Here is a 15,172-nt window from a genome sequence, read left to right as displayed (position 1 = left end):
GTATGCCCCCCGGGGATACGTGTTGTGCGAGTGCGGCTGGGAGTGCGGCCGGGAGTGGGGATTTCAGCACCACGGACAGCGTACGTAAAAAGACTTGACAAGCGTCTCCTTTTAAATGTGTTTGCTGCTAGTGAAATTACACATGATAAATGAAGACAGTGACATATTTTCAGTAAAAAACAATGAACCAGGCCCGGTTTTACGAAGGTGCATAAGCATGCATTGCACCCTTATTTTATGTGTCTGCATGCTCAGTTGAAAAGAGTGGGAAAAAAAAAAAATTAATGTTGACATAACAATATAGAACACATTGATAGTGAAGTCCGTATTCTATTTGCCAGTTTAGTTTTAATTCAATGGTAATTAAATAAAATTCCTGCCTTTCTTCAGTAACGTCACTGTCAACGCTGTCTGTCATGACGCAGCTTTCTGCTGTACCGTTAACAGCCTGTAACACAAATAACGTTAACGGGATTGCCATGGATATTCGAAAATGGTTCAAGCAAAACACAACCAGCAACAAGTCAGACAACGGCAACGATGGTGAGACAGAGACTCGACCTCGATGTGAAGTTAGCCTAGCTGCTGGGGAGCAAGCGGCAGCCTCGTCCTGCTCACTCCCGCCTGAGCCGCTGCCTTCACCCCCAGCCCCAGAGCAGGCGCCCGGCTCATCCAAAGCACCGCCAACCGACGACCTAGGTAAAGAGGAGCCATAAGACTCTATAAAACCTGCACCTTTTGCTGTGGTATGGCGGTTTCTGCTAGATGAAATGGACCACACAGGTTATTTTTATTTTATTTGAGCTTTTTTTTTTTTTTTTTTTTTTTAATTCAGCTTTACTAAACATGTTTAAAAAAAAGACACAGAAAAACAAATAACAAAAATAGGGCATATAAACAATACAATAAATTAGTTGGTGAGTAAGTTAGATGGTATGTGTCATGTTCAAAGGGGTAGGAAGAAGTTAATAATGTTTGTGTGTCCTACCACATTATACTGTTTGTGCAAATCTGAAATAAAAAATAAAATAAAAAACTAGAAATTCAAACTAGGAATTCTATCTATAACAATCAGTGATGGTTTTGAGCTGACAACACTGATTGTTATAGATAGAATTCCTAGTTTGAATTTCTATGTTTTATTTTCAGGGTAAGAAACATCTGTTGCTAGATGGACTGATGAGTGAGGTAGCCCAGACTAAATGTAGCCTTTTCTTTGTTCTGCTACAATATTGCTGCAATAAAGCACTTGAAAGACACTTTAAATATTCTTGCTTGGCTGGTATCATCCAACTTGAAATGACTGGAAAATGCATAATTTAGTGTTGAATAATGTGCCGGGCATGTTCATCCCCTCTGACCTAAGATGCACCTCTAGTCATTATTTTTTGGAACCGGCCCTGAGATGAACATTCATTTCAAGCTTTTGCAGTACAACGAATTTCAGAATTGTGCAAGTGCGGCCGGAGAGCGGGCGGCAGTGTTTGATGCAGGAAACTTGATATGGTAGGGTGACCATATTTTGATTTCCAAAAAAGAGGACCCTCAGCCGGCCACGACATAGCCTACTTAAATGATACTCGCAGTTTACTCAAAGATGCCTTATAATTTTAATATATTTAAAATTTATATGTATGGATAGAAAATTCAGTTATATTACAAAATAATATCTCTCAAAGACAGAAATTCAGATAGGCCCCAATAGGGGACGCATACACATGCTAGAGTGTGGCGATCCGAGCCCGACGGGTCCCGACAGGTCGGCGGGTTTGGTCAAAAATGTAGCTATAAATTGTATTCGGGCTCGGGTCGGATTCGGTCAGCTTTCAGTGAAAATGTAGTGTAAAAATAAATAAAATCCTATTGTCTGTCCTGTTTATTGCTTGGGCGCTGTCATTTACGTGACAACACCTGAACATAACACACACAGACACACATTGGCTGTTTGTTTCTATCTCTCTCCTCTCTGGAAGTATCGGACCTCCAGCCGCCAGGCTCCGCCTTGATTAAACGCTGAAAATAAAATAAAAGAGGGAGACAGGTTTTTCCTATTTTATCTTATTTTGTTTTATTTCTCCCTCTCCTCTCGCTGGAAGCGTCGGACCTCCCGCCTCCCGCTCCCGTCTCAAACACGGAGGTCTCCCTCAGCTGAGCACCCACGGCGCACGCCCGGCCTGTTAAATAGCCTGTAACCACTGTGTGACACAAAGTCAGTGCTTTGGTCATTAAATAATGTCAGGTTCGGCTCGGGTTCGGACAGAAATATGCGGCCCGTACCGCACTCTAACACACACACACACACACACACACACACACAAACACATGGAAAACCGGACATTATCATCAGTTTATAAAACCCCCCCGGACGCCCCGGACGCCCCGGACGGGACGTGAAAAGTGGACATGTCCGGGCAAAAGAGGACGTTTGGTCAGCCTATGATATGGACTTGAAAATCAGTTTCAGAGTGGGGGTGGTTTCGAACGGCAGTGTTTCGAAATGGCGGTGTTTTGGAATGGAGGGTTGTCCCCCTCGTCTAGCTAACATTTAGCCGTGTTACTTACCGATCCATTGGAAAGAAAGCTAGCTGGACATCAGTTTTGAAGCCTCTTTGGTCACAGAGCTCCCTCCATCTCTTGAACGCCTGACTGAGCTTTACTCTTCTTTTTCCTCTTCTTTTATCACTCTCCTTTTTGCTCTTCTTTGCCTCCTCAGACAGAGGAGCTCGTTTTGTTTTGCTAGGCCCTTTTTCACTTGTCTCCAAACTTTGTCCGTCTGCCATTGTGCTCTTGACTCAGCTATCTCATGCCCAGCTCCTCATAAGGACCCTCTCCAGTCCCTGATTGGCTGACCGACCAATTTCGCAATACATGACGCGTTTCCTGCCGTAAAACAGATTTTTTCCGCCAAATTTCGGCACCAGTGGCAGAAGCTTATTACAAAGATTGCAAAGCCACTAAGTAATTTATGTAAACGCTGATAGTCTGATTTTACTGTGGCCACTACCCTGTGCAACCCACATTATTTTCATAATGATATATATTAGGAAAATATGCTATCTGTTGCCTCTTTAAATGCAGGGGTGTCAAACTCAGTTTAGTTCATGGGCCACACACAGCATTGTCTGATCTCCAGTGGACCAGACCAGTAACACCATTACATAATAACCCACAAATAACATCACCTCTCAATGTTTCCCTTTCTTTTAGTGTAAAGAAGTACATTATGAAAATGTTCATCTATTTACAAAACAGATCATGCACAGTCTGAGATATCTTAGGAAAAATAAGAGAAATTTTAACAATATGTTTTCCACATTCAGTCAGTTTACCACTTACTGTCAGTACATATGCACAGTTTTGTCCAGGGAAGAGCAGAGAGGACATTGACCGGCTGACTGATGGTGGTTTGAGTAAGAATTTATTAAACAAAACGTAACTTTTAAATCTTGAAGATTTATTTGTCACCAGTTTCTGAAGTAAATTTTTCAATATTTTATTCATGATTATGACTTACACATTTTTCTGAAAGCGACAATAGCTGCCTTGACAATTAATTAGTTGTAAGTGACTGAAAAGTTGAACATACATGGATGCCTCACGTCAGCTAAAGATTTCTTGTTATGATGTCACCACGTTTGCAGAGCTTGGCTTGGTAAGGACAGTGTCTTCATAATAAACAGAAGCAGAGGTATGGAAATAAAACACAAGTTCTAATAAACCATAGTTTTCCTTTAAAATAATCTTTATTTTATAGTAGACAAACATGTTTCTATGATAACCAATTCTAAGTCTGTTCTCATTCCAAAGTCGTCAAAAACTGCTGCTCTGTCAGTAAAATCGGCATCAGACAGCAACGGCAAAAGCCACCTTTCAAAGCGGTACGATATGCTGCCAGGCAGCATCAATTTGTAACGCAGCCAGATATAACCTTTGGTGGTGTTATGGTGTGCCACTGGTTGACTAGATGGCACCTTTCGTGGCAATATGATCTGCTGCTGGACAGCATCACTTTGAAACGCTGCTGGTGAGGACTTCATATAAACAGCTAGAGTCGTTACAGAGCAGGCAGGAGGGGGTGGTGGATGGCTCCAACAAACCGTATGAATGTAGATTCATTTTAAAACCACAGCCATGATTCTGTCCTTTGGTTCAGTCAAAAATGTAATCACCAATTTGATCAAGGGGACAAAGCAGTATTAAAATATTTCCATACAGAGTTCTGTAAGAACATCCTGCATGTCCAGTGAAAGATAGCAAACAGTGCCTATAATGCTGAACTTGGCCAATACCCCCAATATTGAAAATGTAAAAAAAAAAAAATTAAATTTTACAATCACCTAAAAACAAGACCCCCAGTTGTACCATCACACAGCCCTAACCTGTCAGGAGCTGCAACTGAAGCAGAGCCCCCTTAGTCAGCAGGTCGTGAGGGTCTGTGCTGACAACTTTACATAACCTGGACGGCCACAGCTCCGCAACATCAGCTCAATCAAACCAAACCAAAGCATTTTTTTAAATTATAAACCTAACCATGTGCTGAGCAGAGACAGAGGAGGATACCTAGCACATAATATGTAGATGTGAAAGGCCACTGACAAAGCAGCAATATGTGACTACTTGGGGTGAGAATGTCTTGGCCCACCTTGTTGCACCATATGTTGTGTGTGTTAATGCCTGGTAAGTGATGCAATACATATATCATTTTGAATAAATAGTACATTTAAAGAAAAAAAAAAATCTGCCCGCATTAATTATTTTTGCCTGATAAATAAAACTCAAGAGCTGTCGTACTAGAGGCCTGCTGCTCATGCTGTGAGGCTGCACCTTATCATAAACACAGTTATACTACACTGCACAACCATATCATTTCAAAAAGTATTTAAAAGGTTTCGAGAGATTTTTCAGTTGACTAGTGTATGCCTGACATCACTATGAAACATTCCTTTTCACTCAGAACTGATTCTCATTCTCGCCTTGTGTTTTCTATCCAAAATCCACACACATATTTTCAGCATAAACACTTCTGACTGTCACCACCAAGCTGAACAAGGTACTTCCATGTGTGAAATTTAAAAAACAAACAAACAAACAAACAAACAAAAAAGGTTCAAATCACCTATAATGTTTAGGCCCTAAATTTGGGTTTGGGTTGAATAATTTTAATGATAAAAGAAAAAGTTAACAAAATTATGGCAAAAGCTGTATTACATTTTCTAAAGAACATGTTCAGGCTGATTTTTTATATGAAGGACAACTCATCTGTAAAGTTCTATTGGGTATCACGCTATCCTGCAGAAGTGCAAAATGGATGTATCCAAGCAAAATGAGTCTGGCTGGAGTCTTTGAAGCACTCAGAGTCATGGCTCTTCCGAGCTTCTGTTCTGGGTCACCTCTCGTTTGTGATAATAACAGATGTGCCAATGTAATGTGGCATCTCTCTATGGCTCTCAGGCGATGAGCCTGAGCTGGGACTCTGGCTGTTACAGCTGTAAGAGGCTGTTTCTTTACCATGGTAAATGTGGCCATCTGGTATATGGCTCAGTGTGGCTAAAGGGGTGGCTTTAATAGGATTGTGTTTGCCCCAGACTTTATGAAAATTCAAAGACATGTATGGAGATTGGGCTGGAAGTCCTACCCCAACACCCATACCTATCAACATTCTCCGGTCCTCCTCAGCAGACCTGGGCTGCAGCTCTGCAGCTGCCCCATGCTGCTGGCGACCATCAGTCGGTTGTGGATATCCTGCAGCTGGGTGACTGTAGGGAGCCTCCATCAAACACAGCCTTCTCTTCTGCTCTAGTGCCATGTGCACAGGGAGAGGCTGGCCTGCACTGTGCAGCGAGCCACCTTGATCACCTTTACCCAGTACAAGGCCACTGAGCAAAGGGCAGGCAAGGGCCCGGTCACTTCGAGGGCCCTCAGTACCTCTTGTATAATGTTGGACATCCTGGCCAAAAGGCTTATTCTCCTTGGTGGCATGAAGACGAGGGTATGGACGAACCTCAGACACCTCCCTGTGGACAAGTGTGTAATGTTCGTAGGGTTCTTCCTTCAGCTTGTTGGTAGAGGGTGGGTTTGTGCTGCTGGAAGAATCATAGTAGATCTCATCAGGGTACCTCCGGTCAGCTGTCAACACAGGGCCTGATGAGAAAAACACAATATTCAGAAGCTAAAATTACATCAGAACTTCTGCTGACAGACAGAGGAGGCAGGAGACATATTTTAAATCAAATGTCAGTGTGTCAGTGAATCTGGTCTGAAGATATTTGATACATTCTGTAGGTTGTGCCATGATGTCAAAGTCCATGTACATTTCCCTGTCCACCTAAAACATATTAACCAGTGACACACATTATTCTCTGTGTTGAGGCCTTACACATTCACATTGATAAAGCATTCCACCTCTGAAAATAAAGCTTTTTGTAAACGCTCTCCTAAGCAGACAAATCTGAAAACCACAGTCACATATTTTATATGGACATATGTGGATCTACAAAATGTGCTAAACCTTTTTTAAATGTTTCCAATTTACTTCCTCTTAGCAGCAGTGTTTAGTTGCTAGCTTTTTGTTGCTGTGAGTGGTGATGTACCACATCTTTAAAACCAGTGCTTGGATTTTGTTGATTGAAACGTCAATTTTTCGTCAACAACCTTTTTTCCGCGACAAAAATAAGATGATGACAAACTAAAAATAGATCTTGATAATAAAAACTAGGACGAAATCTATGCTTCATTTTTGCTGACGAGACAAGATGTGATGAAAATGTTACTGGTGAACTATCGGACGTTGAAAGCCAAGAACAGCTGTGCTTGTGATTGTCTTCAAATGCTGCATGAGCAATAGGCTGGAAAACTTAAGTAAATTGTCGTTGCCAGGATGTTTCTCTAGTTGCTGAATGGCAGTAAAGCATGCAGCCAATTTTTGTCAACTAAATCTATGAATGATAAAAATTTGACTGAAACTAATAACCATTTTCATCTCAAGACTAAGACTTAATCTAAAATAGCTGTCAGAATTAACACTGTTTATCAATCAATCAATCAATCAATTTTATTTATAAAGCCCAATATCACAAATCTCAATTTGCCTCACAGGGCTTTACAGCATACGACATCCCTCTGTCCTTATGATCCTCACAGCAGATAAGGAAAAACTCCCCCAAAAAAACCCTTTAACGGGAAAAAAAAACGGTAGAGACCTCAGGAAGAGCAACTAAGGAGGGATCCCTCTTCCAGGACGGACAGACATGCAATAGATGTCGTACAGAACAGATCAGCATAATAAATTAACAGTAATCCGTATGACACAATGAGACAGAGAGAGAGAGAGAGAGAGAGAGAGAGAGAGAGAGAGAGAGAGAGAGAGAGAGAGAGAGAGAGATGCAGGTAATGACAGTAGCTTACAACAACATTATTGAAAGTAATAATATTATAGTTATAGTTCTGGCTACTGTGGTACAATATGTTGAAAGTATGTATTAATATCTGGCAGTATACATGTGTGACAATAGTCATGTGTATAATAACAGTAGAAGTATGACTAATGACTAATGATGGCAGCAGCAGCAGGAGGCATCTGGCAGGACCACGGCAGCAGCACAACCACACACGTCACGCTGTCCAGGCACCGCTGCGGTATGAGTTAATCTGAGAGACAGTGGAGCACAAAGGCTCCAGAGAAGAAGCCGAGTTAGTAACATCCAGAATGGCCGAGTTAGCAAGATGCAGTAATAGAAAACGAGAGAGAGAGAGAGAGAGAGAGAGAGAGAGAGAGAGAGAGAGAGAGAGAGAGAGAGAGAGAGAAAGAAGGAGAGAAGGTGCCCGGTGTATTATAGGGGGTCCTCCGGCAGACTAGGCCTAAGTCAGCCTAACTAGGGGCTGGTACAGGGCAAGCGTGAGCCAGCCCTAACTATAAGCTTTATCAAAGAGGAAAGTCTTAAGTCTAGTCTTAAATGTGGAGACGGTGTCTGCCTCCCGGACCGTAACAGGAAGATGATTCCACAGGAGAGGAGCCTGATAGCTGAAGGCTCTGGCTCCTGATCTACTTTTGGAGACTTTAGGGACCACGAGTAAACCTGCGTTCTCAGAGCACAGTGTTCTGGTGGGATAATATGGCACTATGAGCTCTCTAAGATATGACCGAGCTTGACCATTTAGAGTTTTATAAGTTAACAGTAGGATTTTAAATTCAATTCTGGATTTTACAGGGAGCCAGAAATCAATCAATCAATCAAATTTTATTTATAAAGCCCAATATCACAAATAACAATTTGCCTCAGAGGGCGGATAAGGAAAAACTCCCCCCAAAAAACCCTTTAACAGGGAAAAAAAAAATTTGGTAGAAACCTCAGGATGAGCGACTGAGGAGGGATCCCTCTTCCAGGACGGACAGACATGCAAAAGATGTCGTACAGAACAGATCAAAATGATACAGAAAATGAGACAGAGAGAGATGCAGTACAGACAGTAGTGACAGTAGCTTACAACAATATTAATTTAAGTAATAATAATATTACAATAATAATTATTATTGTGGTACAATATGTTGTAGGTATATATTAATATATGATAGTATATGTATGTGACAATAATCATATGTGTATAATAATAGTAGAAGTATATGACTAATGATAACAGCAGCAGCAGGAGGCATCAGGCAGGATCACTGCAGCAGCACAATCACACACGTCACACTATCCAGGCACAAAGGCTCATGTCCTGTCTTCAGGTCCTTGCAAGGTTTTATTTGATGAATATGATACGTAAACAATTGCTGTATTTGCTGCTGTTTAATTGGTTTACTCATACAACCTATTCGAACAACACATTTTCACTCTGACCTCATCACATATCGACGTTCGGTCATGGACCTTCCACATCCAGATACAATGTGAAAAGTACCCTGGGAGCATTAGTTGTTAACGTTCTGGGACACTGTGTCAAGTTATGCCTATTACACGCATTGTCCTCTTTCAAAATACACTTCTGTTTCCACGCATGTGGTTGGATTTAGGCAACAAAATTATGTGATTTGGTTTAGGGAAAAAGAACAGGGTTTTGGCTTTATAATCTTACAGGACATGAATTCCGCTCTCCCGGGTGAAAGACGATGTTTGTTGGATCCATCCACCAGCCATCTCTCCCACCCCACTCAGACTTTTGTTCTTGTCCCGCCATGTTTTCCCCCGCCGCCACCGAGCGCCATTAAACTATAATGGCAACCAACCATATATCATGCCGAGGTAAAGGACAGCTTTTATCGTACCAACAAAATGCTGCTTATGCAGTGTTCATACACTCCCAAAGAGCCAGATGATCTTAATCCAGTGAAATATTTAGTCCAAACACATAATTACATCCATAGATATCCACAACCTGCTGCTGCATCATTTCAAGCATTTATATTTTTCCACATATTATCCATACTTTCTATTGTTTGCGTGTAAATATACCGACTCCTTGCTGTCAAAATGGTGGCAAACTCCTGACCTTTTGATTAATTCCTCACTTGAGCCAGTAGGAGCTTCCAATGCTGTTGCTATGGCCTCAATAGCCAATGCGAGCCTGAGTTCAAAGAAAGGGCCTGTCTCACTAAGGCCTCTTAGCCAATCAATGGCAAGCGATTGGCTCAATGGTTTATGGTGTTTGTAGTTAATGACACTCCAGACATCCACAGTAAATTTAAACTCCTTACAGGCAGCATAGACTGTCATAAATGTACAGAAATGATAAACCAATGGCTTGGTTTTCTAAAAGTGTTTTTATAATAATTATAATAATAATAATAATAATAACCATATTTATACAGCACAATTCATGCATAAAATGCAACACAAAGTGCTGAACAGAAAAGACAATCAAGACATTTGTTAGAAATTAAAACAAAATAAAAGCATGAATAAAAAATGCCTCGTAAAAGCATAAATACATAAAAACACATTTCAAGAAAACAATGGCGAAAAGGTGTGTCTTAAGATTTTGTATGAAAGTTTCAACAGATTTAGAGCTCCTAAGACCCTAAGGTAGACTGTTCCAGAGTTTAGGGCCATAATAAGTAAAGGCTGCCTCACCAGGCCTTTTTGTTGTAACCTTCGGAACAATCAAGAGATTTGAATCTGAGGATCTTAGGGACCTTGAAGGCACATATATTTTGGGCATGTCAGACAGATAAGATGGGGCAGGGCCATTTAGAGCTTTAAAAACCAATAAAATGATTTTAAAATGTATTCTTTGACTGACAGGTAACCAATGTAGTGATTTTAAAACTAGAGTGATGTGTGCTCTCTGCCTGGTTTTTGTCAGAACACATGCTGCATGCATTTTGCATGAGCTGTAACTTAGAAATAGCTTTCTTGGACACACCAGACAGAAGAGCATTGCAGTAGTCCAGTTGGCTGGAGATAAAAGCATGAATCAATTTTCTGTATCTGCCTGGGAGAGAAACGGTCTGACTTTGGCAATGTTCCTTAGGTGATAAAATGACACTTTAATTACATTTTTAATGTGATGGTCAAAGTTAAGATCAGGATCATTTATAACACCAAGGTTTTTTACATGTTCTTTTTTGCAAATGATTTTAGGTGGTCAGACAGCTTTTCTCTTTCAGCTTTTGCTCCAATAACAAGAACCTCAGTTTTATCTTGGTTTAATGGTAAAAAGTTCTGATTCATCCACAATCCTATGTCAGACATACATGCTATCAGCTTATTGATTGAATTGTAGTCTTCTGAATTCACAGAGATATATAGCTGAGTATCATCTGCATAGTTGTGGAAATTGATGTTGTGATTTCTAATAATATTGCCGAGTGGTATACAAACTGAAGAGAATTGGTCCTAAGATGGAGCTCTGCGGAACACCGCATGTCAAATTCGTTTAATTGGAGGAATGGTCATGCAAGGCCACATATATTATATACAGTAAGCTCCTAAATAGACATTTCTGTCTGTGTTGACTTGTTTTTCAGTCATATTCACACATTCAGTACATTGTTATACCCTCTTTTTTTTTTGCCTGGACAAAATGTTAATTGTCTGTATATTGTTAGCTACTTTGAATTTGAACTAGGTGAGGCTTTATGCTATGATCCCATTGTTTTCCACCAAAGAAGTACCAGTTCTAGTCATTGGCAGAATCTTTTTTCAACAAAATATTCAGGTGACGACAAATAGAAAATATTTTCTTTCAGTGTGTTGAAACTTAGTGTGTTGAAATATAACTCTGTGACAGAAGTTTTAAACTGCTGCTGTCTGTTAAGCCTTTTGGTATTTTGTTAGTGCTGAGGTTAAGTAGGGACAAAAGTACATGTATGTAAAGGTAGTAACAGATGAATAATGTTGATGACAGGTCACAGAACAGAAGTTTAAAGTTTTGTAAAGTTACATTTAAAATAAAGTATTTTAAAATTATTGTATTTGTCAAATAAGTGTCCAGAAATGAACCTGATCTGATTACTGATGAAGTCAAAGCAGAGTTTAATCATACTTCTTGGTTTCTATAAAGCCTTTGATACCAATATAATAATCTGTGTGATTTTAATGCCTGGGTGGGTACATATTCAGAAGTCACCAGTAGTCAAGGGCACAATTTAATTACTCAGCAAGCTCCTACTAATCACTTAGATCTAGCTCCTCAAAACAACTCTGACACCATGATTAAGAGGAATGGGAAGGAGCTGCTACAACTCTACAGGGGCCTATGTCTGTACATTCTAAATAGTCAGGTAGGAGAGTGTTCGGTAACACTTTACAATAAGGTACACAAAATTAGAGTGGTTACTGAGGAACTAATGAGGAACGAATGAGTTGTTACTGAGAAACTAAGCTACACAAAATTAGAGTAGTTACTGAGGAACTATTGAGGAACAAATGAGTTGTTACTGTGGAACTAAGGTACACAAAATTAGAGTAGTTACTGAGGAACTAATGAGGAACGAATGAGGAACTAATGAGGAAAGAATGAGCAGTTACTGAGGAACTAAGCTACACAAAATTAGAGTAGTTACTGAGGAACTAATGATGAACTAACTATTAGTTAATGGTCAGTTCTTTAGTAACCCCTGATCAAATTTCAGAGGAGTAGTTACTGAGGAACTAATGAGGAACTAACTATTAGTTAATGGTCAGTTCTTCATTAACTCGTGATCAAATTTCAGAGAGGAATTAATCGCGACTTAATGATTAGTGAGCTAGTTACTTCATCAGTGCAGAATCATTACTCAATAACCTGTCCATTAGTTAACCTTTTATGTCCTAAAGTAAAGTGACACATAATGAGCAGTCTTTCATTACTTCATCATCATCTTTACAGTTAGTTCCTTAACAAAAAAAATCACAGGGAGCAGGATTCTTGAGAAGAGTTTTATTCATTATTCAGACCACATACACATTAATATGACCATCCATGTTATTCTGTACGATGATGCCTTAGAAATAAATATGATAGTGTGTCACATTTTAGGTAGGCTAAGCTTAAAGAATTTATCATGGGGGCTGCGTGTAAAGTACTGTATACTGATCACACCGTTGTTCACAGTACAGTTGTTTGAGGTTGGATGGTACTGACTTCAGGTCTATTTATAATGTATAAAATGCTGCACCCTGCTTTCGTCCCCCCAGCCCGCAACATGAATGTTTACTGTTGCCATGGCAACAGATGCCGTTTCAGTAGCTAACGTTAGCTTAGTGCAATCTACATATTAACAATGAACAATAAAACTACAATACGACATTTCTAAACAAAAACAGCTACCAACACCGACAGCTGTTCTATCAAAGACCTCAACCAGGGTGTTGCCACTTGTCATATCTTACAACAGTTAAGGTAACCTCACTGAAACGATGTAACCTCACTAAACACGGTGCGGTTCAGCACAGACATTACAACTACATTAGTAAGAGTACACTAATAATAAGATGTGAAGTGCTTTGTGACTTTAATCCTACTCGAAATGAAAAATATAAAGGATGAGTTGGCTGATAACTGCCAACTGAAGAAGCAGCCAAGCCACCGTGCCTTTCATACTCAAACAGAAATGTATACAAAAGTGTGTGCCAGATAATATACATAAAAAAATAAACACACACTAATACTCACTGTATGACATCAACATAAAACAATGAATGCACGTTACTTATCGCTGATTATTAAAAAAAAAAAAAAAAAACAGCTCATAGAAAGACTGCGTGCTCTTACTTTGACATGCAGAAATGATGTCATCAGCTGGGTGATCACTTGCTATCCGAAAATGGCTGAGTGATACGAGTGCATTTTTGTTCGGACTGGCGGAAAGTTTGTTTCAAAACTCTGTGTGTGTAAAAAGCAAATCCACATGCATACAACTGAGATCCACAAATGTTTTTTCGATTCACAAATAAAAACTGAGTTCACAAATGCCTGTTTGAAAGCTGTAAATGTTAGGAAGATATTCACAAATGCTTTTCATTTATTTGCAAATTAATTTAATGTGTTCACAGATTTTTGTTTTATTTGTGGAATGTATTTGTGTATTTGCAGATCCGTTTTATACTTGCAAAATATTTTTGTGAGTTTACAAATCTTTTTTTGTATTTGTGAAAGGTGTTTTATATTTACAGATTACACATTTACACACAGATTGTCAATCTGTTCACACACATAATTATGAAACAAATCTATCTCCATAAGTACTTTACACGCAGCCCCCATGATAAATTCTTTAAGCTTAGCCTACCTAAAATGTGACACACTATCATATTTATTTCTAAAGGCCCTGACACCAAGCCAACGAGAAAGTTGGGCCGTCGGTGAGCGTCTGTCACTAGTTTTTGCGGTGTGTCCTGCACCTTCAGCACTTCGGCGTCGGCGGCTTTTTGGCCGACTGAGCATGTTGAATCGGTGGCAGAGCTTGTTGGTGAAAGAGATCACTCTGATTGGCTGTTCAGGTTTTATTTCCTTGCCCCTGTAGCGAGTGAATTTGCCTGTAGTAAAACCGGGGCTAACCGGTGCTTGCGGGAAGAAGCAGTGGGTCTGTCGGGCAGCTGAGTGAAGTGGAGCCTGAGGAGGAAACACTGGGACCGTCTGGATGTAATAGTCCGTGGAGGTGCTGTGGTGCTCGACTGCACAGATAGGAAACCCCTCGGCTAACAAGATGTACCACTCTCTCACTCCACTACTTCATTTATCTCTTGCATTCCTCGTACTTCGGGTTTCCCTTTTTGTATTATTCCCTCTCACGCAGGCGCAGAATGTATGTGCTACTTGGCCATCGGATGGAGTCTTTGTAGTGTGGTCAAATGCAACTGACACAGGGCGATGTGAGGTGCCGTAGACGACACAACAGTTGGCTTTTGTCGCTGCTAGTTCTTTGATGTCGGTTTGGTGTGTCAGCACCTTAAGGCATCATCTTACAGAATAACATGGATGGTCATATTAATGTGTATGTGTTCTGAAAATAATGAATAAAACTTTTCTCAAGAATCCTGATGTTTTTTTGTTAAGGAACTAATTGTAAAGATGATGATGAAGTAATGAAAGACTACTCATTATGTGTCACTTTACTTTAGGACATAAAAGGTTAACTAATGGACAGGTCATTGAGTAATGATTCTGTACTGATGAAATAAATAGTTCACTAATCATTAAGTCATGATTAACTCCTCTATAACTAATAGTTAGTTCCTCATTAGTTCCTCAGTAACTACTCCCCTGAAATTTGACCAGGGGTTACTGAAGAACTGACCATTAACTAATAGTTAGTTCCTCATTAGTTCCTCAGTAACTACTCTAATTTTGTGTAGCTTAGTTCCTCAGTAACTACTCATTCGTTCCTCATTAATTCCTCATTAGTTCCTCAGTAACTACTCATTAGTTCCTCATTAGTTCCTCAGTAACTACTCTAATTTTGTGTGCCTTAGTTTCTCAGTAACTACTCATTAGTTCCTCAGTAACTACTCTAATTTTGTGTACCTTATTGTAAAGTGTTACCGAGTGTTCTTTGGGAAGCTTCACTTATTGTCCATTCCATGGCAACACCACTGTAGATGATATGATCACAGGCATGGACCCCTACTATTTCAGTGCATTCACAGTCAAGCCCTTAAACAGAACAATATCACACACAAAACCTAACAAGCTATTCAACATACCAAAGTTGTACAGATGCGCCCCAGACAGCACTAAGAAATGCCAAGAG

The 15,172-nt window shown here is 39.9% G+C and overlaps 1 protein-coding gene across 1 annotated transcript in view; it reads right to left on the bottom strand.

Annotated features, from left to right (window-relative positions):
* Positions 1–3,724: 3,724 nt before the first annotated feature.
* The window catches only part of sim2 (SIM bHLH transcription factor 2), a 55,443-nt gene continuing 43,995 nt past the window's right edge, over positions 3,725–15,172 (bottom strand). The window contains exon 11 of the mRNA XM_033639155.2: positions 3,725–6,141. Coding sequence (XP_033495046.1) covers positions 5,387–6,141 — 755 coding nt within the window. The 3' untranslated portion in view covers positions 3,725–5,386. The remainder of the gene's footprint in view (positions 6,142–15,172) is intronic.

Source organism: Epinephelus lanceolatus, chromosome 11 (assembly GCF_041903045.1).
Source record: "Epinephelus lanceolatus isolate andai-2023 chromosome 11, ASM4190304v1, whole genome shotgun sequence".
Lineage (NCBI taxonomy): Eukaryota > Metazoa > Chordata > Actinopteri > Perciformes > Serranidae > Epinephelus > Epinephelus lanceolatus.
Note: the sequence above shows the minus strand (reverse complement) of the source record. Positions and strands in the feature narration are given on the sequence as shown.